The 9,569-nt window shown below is 40.7% G+C and overlaps 1 protein-coding gene across 1 annotated transcript in view; it reads right to left on the bottom strand.

The window, feature by feature from the left end:
- Positions 1-3,610: 3,610 nt before the first annotated feature.
- The window catches only part of smad1.S (SMAD family member 1 S homeolog), a gene marked incomplete at its 5' end in the record, with an annotated part of 53,767 nt that continues 47,808 nt past the window's right edge, over positions 3,611-9,569 (bottom strand). Inside the window, 2 exon segments of the mRNA NM_001090886.1 lie at positions 3,611-3,906; positions 3,909-4,046. Of these exon segments, the coding sequence (NP_001084355.1) occupies positions 3,895-3,906; positions 3,909-4,046 (150 nt within the window). The 3' untranslated portion in view covers positions 3,611-3,894.

Consider the following 9,569-nt stretch of genomic DNA (forward strand, 5'->3'; position numbering starts at 1 on the left):
GTCACTAGCAGAGCATTTTAGCAACCAGGATATGCGCAGAATCTCTTCTTACCTATAAGGTACTTGTCTGAAGGAATAACGTCTTCTTTAATGAGCTCCATGCTGTTGCTAAGATGCATACCATCATATTATACACGATTATTCTTACAGAGCCTTTTCAAGTCTGACTAAAGGCACCACTGTAGCAGTTATGTCTGCTTCTTATAGTAGGAGTTCACATGTCAGATGCAAGGGGGCAACCGTGTTTCACATAAAGAGAAACAGGCTATTTTGCAACACAGAATGACAGCTATTTACTGGAAAAAGAGGTCATATTTTCCCTTACTAGACATGTAATGGCACATCGTGTATAATGATACTGGTTCCTGTGGTGCTACTCCGTAGTCTTTAATGCATACAATTGGTGGGCAGGATAAAGCAGTTTATTGATTTAGGAAAGGGATAGAGTTTCGTTTTACTGGGACCAGGAAATCTAGTTTAACTCCTTCTATTCTACAGAAAAAGGCTTTTGCAAATAAAAATACAGATGCAAGAAATAAGGACCTAACCATTGCAGGTGCAACACGATGTGTAAATTCATTCACCGTCTGATAATTTGCTTTTAAGAATAACAGTGGCCTAAAATTTACAAAGAAATGACTACAAAACCTGTTCTTTCTGTACCTGGGTGGGTATTTCAGTTTAGTCTATTAATACTGGTGTATGGGATCCTTATCCGGAAACCCGTTATCCAGAAAGTTCCTTATTACGGAAAGATTGTCTCCCATAAACTCAATTATAAACAAATAATTCAAGTTTTTTATTTGTAAATGATTTCCTTTTTCTCTGTAATAATAAAACAGTAGCTTGTACTTGATCCCAACTAAAATATAATGAATCCTTATTGGAAGCAAAACCAGCCTATTGGGTTTATTTAATGTTTACATGATTTTCTAGTAGACTCAAGGTGTGAGGATCCAAAATACGGAAAGACCCGTTATCTGGACAATTTTTCTTACTATTTCATGTTTAGGTTTTGCTCCAATGACGGTTTCTTGTTCTCTTCATGGAATGGTTCCTCTTAACCAAGTCGGCAGCTTATTGGCCAGTGCATGGGGCCCTCCAACAGGCTTCCCTGACATACATCTTGCTGAAAATCAGGCCAGATATTGATGCAGGTTAAAGGGCAGACACGCTCAGATTTGGGGAGATTTAGTCGCCCGGTGATAAATCGCCTCTTCTTCGGGGTGACTAATCTCCCTGAACTGCCTCCCACTGGCTAGAATGGAAATTGAAGGCGGGATGGCACTCTGAGCGCTTCGTATTCCGAAGTCTCCTTGTGAGGCATCTTCGGGGGACTTCAGAAAACGAAGTGTCATCCCATCAGCGATTTACATTCTAGCCATCGGAAGGCAGTTTGGGGAGATTAGTCGCCCGGAGATGCGATTTGTCAGTGGTCGACTAATCTCCCGAAATAGCAGTGTGTGTTTCTCTGCCCTAAAAATTGTCAGGCTGAGGACCACATCAGTTTGTTGATACTGTCATTGCACCCACTACCTGCATTCCCAGCATTCCTCAGTCACAGGGCCCATGATTGGATCAGCCCCAGATTGATCACCTCAAGGTGGGCATATTGGGGAGAAACCCAGCCGTTGGGCGACCAGGACATGGCCAAACGAACGGATCTTTGAGTGTATGGCCACCTTTACTGAGTAGCCAAGCAACTGTATCTGATCTGTTGATTGGCTGATCCAACTTTTTTTTTTAATCAGTCATAATGTGCACTCTGAAAGGGGTTGTTCACCTTTAAATTAACTTTTAGTATGATGTAGACATTGATATTTTTCAGAAACTTTTGTAATTAGACAATTTTTATTAGTTATTTAGCTTTTTGCTCAGCAGCTCTGTAGTTGCTATGGTCTTATTTACCCTAGCAACAAGGCAGTAGTTTGAAAGAGAGACTGGAAGATGAATATAAGAGTGCTTGAATAGTTTTGCAGTCTTACAGGGCAAGAGTTTTTCTGCTGCTGGGTTCAGTGAACTCACATTTGAAATCTGGAGAGCGGGAGAAGAGGTGTGTGTGTGTGTGTGTGCGTGTGCGTGTGCGTGTGTTCCTTCCTCTTCTGCCGCTCTCCAGATTTCATATCTATAACACAAGCAAGCTGGAGCACTCACTTAAAAAATTTGGCCAATTGCCTGGGTGCTGGTTATATAATACGAATAACAACAAAAAACCGCACTCACAGGACTTGATTTAGTGCAAACTAAGTGGTTTTATTCCGACGTTTCGGCTCTAACACTTTGTTTGCACTAAATCAAGTCCTGTGAGTGCGTTTTTTTTTTTTTTTACAATGAGAACAGTCGGCTCTTAAAACCGCAAAATATGCTGCTAGTCTTCCAGATTAAATGAGTGATCTGTGAATCAAATAAATGTGCTATTAACACACCAGCTCATGTAGGTAAGCAATAACGACAGTTTATTGAAACTTCTAGTGGAGAGGATTCCACTAGATTTGGAATAAAAGTACTTCCGAGAAGTACTGCAGCTTAACTGTGAATATAAAAGACTAAAAAGAAAAAACAAAAACAATCATACAAAAAGTAACAGTATTAAAAAAAAAAAAAAAAAAAGTTTGCATTTCATGAACCTGGCGTTTTGAAGACTAATTAAATAAAATTGGAAAGCTCAGCAGAGGTTTTGTTCAGGCTCATCAGAGCTACAGAAGAGGAGCACTGGTCTCCCTGCCGCCTCTGAAAAGGACCACGACTGGAAGTCTTTAAGGGTTACAATTAAACTGCAGTATTTTTACAAAGCAGGGGGAGCGTCACTCAACACCGCAAGCCCCTCCAGCATATCAAGGGTTAACAATGAAGCATTTATTTTATACTATCTAATATGAAAAATATGCAGGAAGCCAAGGCTGGTTGGGCAGCAGTACAAAGACTTTGCTCTTCTGCTTAATTCATACAGCATACCTACTGATGTAGCAAGGAACTGACTGAATTAAAGTTATTTATAAAAAAAAAAAAAAAAAAAAAAAAAAAAGAAAAATAGAATATATCTGTGTTTTGGGGGAGGAGAATGAAGGAAATGTACAGCCAACCACACAAATATCCATTAACCTGTGCTTACATATACTTGCTCAAGTTCCAAAAATCTATTTCAGCCCAAACAGGGGCCCTCCAGCAGTTAAACTATAAAAGGACTGTACTGTCAGCCAGAGGCTGAAGGGACACACGTTGGATACCCTTGAGCAGAGAACATTCCATTGGGAGAGGAAGGAAAAACAAGAACAAAACAAAAACACACACCATACAAACATGGAGGAAGGAGCAATCCCTAATAACCTGAGGGCAGTAAGGCCAATACACATTACAAAAGGACAGTCGTCTCCCATGTAGAACAACTAACACTTGTTTTACTGCAGATGAATCACCCAGAAAAGAGATGCAGTCACAAACGACTTGTCTAATTTCCCATCTTTCCCACTCAGGAGAAAAAGAAAAAACTTGCGGTTTATTATGAAGGCTTAGATTGACCTGTGTGCGTCTCTCACTACATTGTGTCTAGTATACACAGCTTGCAGGTACTTGTGCTCGACTTTTTTTTTTTTTTTTTTTTTTTTTTTTTTACACAGCATTGATTATATCACAATGCTAAACTGGATTAGAAAATTAATATCGGCTGCTGCTTAGGGAGCCATATTAAATTAGGCAACAGCAGAAGAGCAGGGCATTGGCTCTATAGAGCTCCTCTTGTAAGAGTTGGTCACAAACATCAAGTAGATGAGGGGCTTATCGCTCCCCCAAGACTTTAAAAAAAAAAAAAAAAACTACCAATGTCCCATTTGCCAGTAAGTGTCTGACTCCTTCAAGTACATGCATGGCTCCAATGAATCCAGAGGCAGGAACATCCTAATCCATTAAGAGACCGAGGAGATGGGATTATGGGGTGAGCCCATCTGAGTTAGTACTTTATCCAGCCATTGAAGGGGGCCGTGCAGGTGAATCTCAATCCAGCAGGGGGTGCTTGTGACATCCTGGCGATGATATTCTGCACCCCATCCCTAAATAAATAAATAAAAAAAATAAAATCAAGCAGGAAAAAGGCAGTTAATGCATCTGTACATTTTTAAAATCAAATTACTGTTCAATAATACCTCTCTGAGCAATCAGTCTCTTTACATGCTGCTTTGTGTCAGAGTTGGTTATTCAGGAAAAATACAGTTCTACAATGTGGTATATTCATCAAAGAGTGAAGTTAGAGATCGCCACAGTCCTCTAGAGTGAAATTCCGCCACTCTCCATTCATTTCTATGGGATTTTGAAAGGAGTATTTATCAAAGGATGAACCTTCACCCGTTGATAAATACTCTTTTAAAAATCCCACTTCACTCTTAGGGTCTGGCCACACAGGCCTGGTGACAAATCTCTTCTTCGTCTCGACTAATCTCCCCGATCTGTCTTCCCCTGGCTAAAATGTAAGTCGCCTGGAGGCAGGCACACTGAACGCTTCGTTTTCTGAAGTCGACAGAAGTTTCCTCGTGAGGCGCTCCGAGTGCCTGCCCCCAGGCAATTTACATTTTAGCCGGTAGAAGGCAGGGGAAGGCAGATTGGGGAAATTAGTCGCCGTGAAGAAGATTAGATGTCGCCTGGCGACTAATGTCCCCAAATCTTGCCCGTGTGGCCAGTCCCTTAACCCTTTGCCTGCCAAGCACGTACACCGTACGTTCTGGCAGGCAAGGGCTTTAACTGCCAAGCACGTACATTGTACGTGCTTGCAGTTTTACATGCTGTACTCTGCATCAGCGGCTTTAGCCGCCTCTGCAGAGGTTTAGCAGCATTGACAGCCCCCTGGGCAACGAGGCTGGGGGGCTGTCATGTCGGTCCTGCGACTGGATTGTCGCAGGGCCGACCTAAAAGAGGCAGACACAGCAAATCGCGTGTCTGCCTTGCTGCTCTGCTTCCTCCTGCTCACCTCGTGTTCCAGCGACGCCCACACACTTCCTGCTTGCTGTAACTCTGCAGATCTCTCTTCTCCAGCTCTTAGATCAGCCAAAAACGGTAAGTGCCCTTTATTTTACACACTTGCATACACCTACCTACCTTATACACACATACACACATATTTTAGTAGTAAAAAAAAAAAAAAAAAAAAAAACGTTTTTTTTAATTTTTCATTTTCCACTTATATGCACTTATATGCATTTATATACACTTATATGGACTTATATACACACTTATACACACTTATACACTGTCACACAATTCTTGGAAGTGTACACACATGTATACACATTTTATTTTTTTTACTTTTTCATTTCACCAATTTGTGTTTTTTTTACCCATAAAAACTGTTTATTTCAGCAGCGTGACTATTGGATAATCGATTTCGGCCACTAATTATGCTGTCGGTGCAGTTATTTTGTTATTTCATTGATTTGCACAATTTTTGTGGTTTTATTGCAATTTTATCCCTGGATTATTGTTCCTTATGTATCTTTAGTATAGTTTTGCTGTTTGGTGCTTTGGTATATTATTTTACTTAGATTGATCCGTCAGAATATATGCTTTCCAAAAATATATGGTTTTCTGGGGTCTTTTTACAGTTTGGGGGTCTTACGGCACATAACGCACAGTTGGGGTTCTCTTTTCAGCAGCTTAGTTGGCCAGTGTGAAAATTCATATGCACATTTTTCATTTGCGGCCGTACACACCATATACTTTGGTAAATCTATACATATTGGGCATCAAACTATTCAGTAGACCTCTGATGTCCATATTTGGGGTGATTTTTCTTTGTACGTAAAACATTGTGTGAGATAAATGTGGCATACTTCAACATTTTTAGGCGATTTTCAGAAATGTAAAAATCTCTATGTTTATAAAAGTTTTGCAGTTTGGTACTTTGCTGTAGAAAGACGTCTTTATCTTGGTTGTTTTCGTCAGAATGTGTACTTTCCAAAAACATATGGTTTTGGGGGGTCTTTGCTGTTAGGAGGGTCTTGAGGCACATAATATGAAGTCAATGGTCTATGTTTACAGAAGGCGAATCGGCAGCAGAGAAAACTCATATTCACTATTTACATTTGGGGTCCGCACATGCCAGCTGCCTTGGTATATCAATGCATATTGGGCATAAAACTGTTCAGTAGACCCTTGGCATCAGTATTTATGGTGTTTTACAATTGTATGTAAGAAGTTGGGTGAGATAAATGCGGCCAATTGCAATATTTTTAGGCGATTTTCAGAAATGTAAAAACCGTTGCTTTTATCGCCAAATTTAGGAAAGGCTTGCGACTTGGTACTTTGGAGTACAAAGACATGCATACCCAATTTGGATTCGCGGGAATGTGTAATTTCCAAAAATATATGGTTTTCTGGGGCGAACATACTTTTTTCTACCTTTGCCCCCCCCCAAAACTATGTAAATGTGTTGATTTTGCAGTACCTGAAATGACAGACCATATGGGGGTCTTCCTTTTGGGGCCCTATATGCCACGTGCTTGGGTACACCTATACATATTGGGCATCAAACTGTTCAGAGGACCCTAGGCTTTCATATTTGGGGTGATATCTCTTGATACCTAAAAGTATGTGGCTTATACGATGCTGCAGGGTAGAAATTTTGAGGTGATTTTTGGAAATGTCGCCAAAATCATCAAATTTAGGAATGGTTTGCGGCTTGGTACTTTGGAGTACAAAGACATCCATACCCAATTTAGATTCGTCGGAATGTGTACTTTCCGAAAATATATGGTTTTCTGGGTTGAAATTACTTTTTTCTGCCTTTGCCCCCCCCAAAACGATGTAAATGTGTTGATTTTGCAGTATCTGAATTGACAGACCATATGGGGGTCTTCCTTTTGGGGCCCCTATATGCCACGTGCTTGGGTACACCTATACATATTGGGCATCAAACTGTTCAGAGGACCCTAGGCTTTCATATTTGGGGTGATTTATCTTGATACCTAAAAGTATGTGGGAAATATGATGCTGCAGGTTGGAAATTTTGAGGTGATTTTTGGAAATGTCACCAAAATCCCCAAATTTAGGAATGATTTGCGGCATTGTACTTTGGAGTACAAAGACATGCATACCCAATTTAGATTCGTGGGAATGTGTACTTTCCGAAAATATATGGTTTTCTTGGGTGAACTTACTTTTTTCTACTTTTGCCCCCCCCCAAAACAAGGTAAATGTGTTGATTTTGCAGTACCTGAAATGACAGACCATATGGGGGGGGGTCTTCATTTTAGGGCCCCTATATGTCACGTGTTTGGGTACACCTATACATGTTTGGCATAAAACTGTTCAGAGGACCCTAGGCTTTCATATTTGGGGTGATTTGTCTTGATACCTAAAAGTATGTGGGTAATACGATGCTGCAGGGTGGAAATTTTGAGGTGATTTTTGGAAATGTCACCAAAATCACCACATTTAGGAATGGTTTGTGGCTTGGTACTTTGGAGTAGAAAGACATGCATACCCAAATTGGATTCAGGGGAATGTGTACTTTACGAAAATATATGGTTTTCTGGGGTGAACTTACTTTTTTCTACCTTTGTCCCCCCCCCAAACAATGTAAATGTGTTGATTTTGCAGTATCTGAAATGACAGACCAAATGGGGGTCTTCCTTTTGGGGCCCCTGTCTGCCACGTGCTTGGGTACACCTATACATATTGGGCATCAAACTGTTCAGAGGACCCTAGGCTTTCATATTTGGGGTGATATCTCTTGATACCTAAAAGTATGTGGGTAATACGATGCTGCAGGGTAGAAATTTTGAGGTGATTTTTGGAAGTATCACCAAAATCTCCAAATTTAGGAATGATTTGTGGCTTGGTACTTTGGAGTACAAACACATGCATACCCAATTTAGATTCATGGGAATGTGTACTTTCCGAAAATATATGGTTATCTGGGGTGAACCCACTTTTTCCTACTTTTGACCCCCCCAAAACGATGTAAATGTGTTGATTTTGCAGTACCTGAAATGACAGACCATATGGGGGCCTTCCTTTTGGGGCCCCTGTATGCCACGTGCTTGGGTACACCTATACATATTGGGCATCAAACTGTTCAGAGGACCCTAGGCTTTCATATTTGGGGTGATATCTCTTGATACCTAAAAGTATGTGGGTAATACGATGCTGCAGGGTAGAAATTTTGAGGTGATTTTTGGAAATATCACCAAAATCACCAAATTTAGGAATGGTTTGCAGCTTTGTACTTTGGCGTAGAAAGACATGCATACCCAATTTAGATTCGTGGGAATGTGTACTTTCCAAAAATATATGGTTTTCTGGGGTGAACTTGCTTTTTTCTACTTTTGACCCCCCCAAAACGATGTAAATGTGTTGATTTTGCAGTACCTGAAATGACAGACCATATGGGGGCCTTCCTTTTGGGGCCCCTGTATGCCACGTGCTTGGGTACACCTATACATATTGGGCATCAAACTGTTCAGAGGACCCTAGGCTTTCATATTTGGGGTGATATCTCTTGATACCTAAAAGTATGTGGGTAATACGATGCTGCAGGGTAGAAATTTTGAGGTGATTTTTGGAAGTATCACCAAAATCACCAAATTTAGGAATGATTTGTGGCTTGGTACTTTGGAGTACAAACACATGCATACCCAATTTAGATTCATGGGAATGTGTACTTTCCGAAAATATATGGTTATCTGGGGTGAACCCACTTTTTCCTACTTTTGACCCCCCCAAAACGATGTAAATGTGTTGATTTTGCAGTACCTGAAATGACAGACCATATGGGGGCCTTCCTTTTGGGGCCCCTGTATGCCACGTGCTTGGGTACACCTATACATATTGGGCATCAAACTGTTCAGAGGACCCTAGGCTTTCATATTTGGGGTGATATCTCTTGATACCTAAAAGTATGTGGGTAATACGATGCTGCAGAGTAGAAATTTTGAGGTGATTTTTGGAAATATCACCAAAATCACCAAATTTAGGAATGGTTTGCAGCTTTGTACTTTGGCGTAAAAAGACATGCATACCCAATTTAGATTCGTGGGAATGTGTACTTTCCAAAAATATATGGTTTGCTGGGGTGAACTTGCTTTTTTCTACTTTTGACCCCCCCAAAACGATGTAAATGTGTTGCTTTTGCTGTACCTGAAATGACAGACCATATGGGGGTCTTCCTTTTGGGGCCCCTGTATGCCACATGCTTGGGTACACCTATACATATTGGGCATCAAACTGTTCAGAGGACCCTAGGCTTTCATATTTGGGGTGATTTTGCTTGATACCTAAAAGTATGTGGGTAATACGATGCTGCAGGGTAGAAATTTTGAGGTGATTTTTGGAAGTATCACCAAAATCACCAAATTTAGGAATGATTTGCGGCTTGGTACTTTGGAGTACAAACACATGCATACCCAATTTAGATTCATGGGAATGTGTACTTTCCGAAAATATATGGTTTTCTGGGGTGAACCCACTTTTTTCTACTTTTGACCCCCCCAAAACGATGTAAATGTGTTGATTTTGCAGTACCTGAAATGACAGACCATATGGGGGTCTTCCTTTTGGGGCCCCTGTCTGCCACGTGCTTGGGT

This window comes from Xenopus laevis, chromosome 1S (assembly GCF_017654675.1).
Source record: "Xenopus laevis strain J_2021 chromosome 1S, Xenopus_laevis_v10.1, whole genome shotgun sequence".
In the NCBI taxonomy this organism is placed as follows: Eukaryota; Metazoa; Chordata; class Amphibia; order Anura; family Pipidae; genus Xenopus; species Xenopus laevis.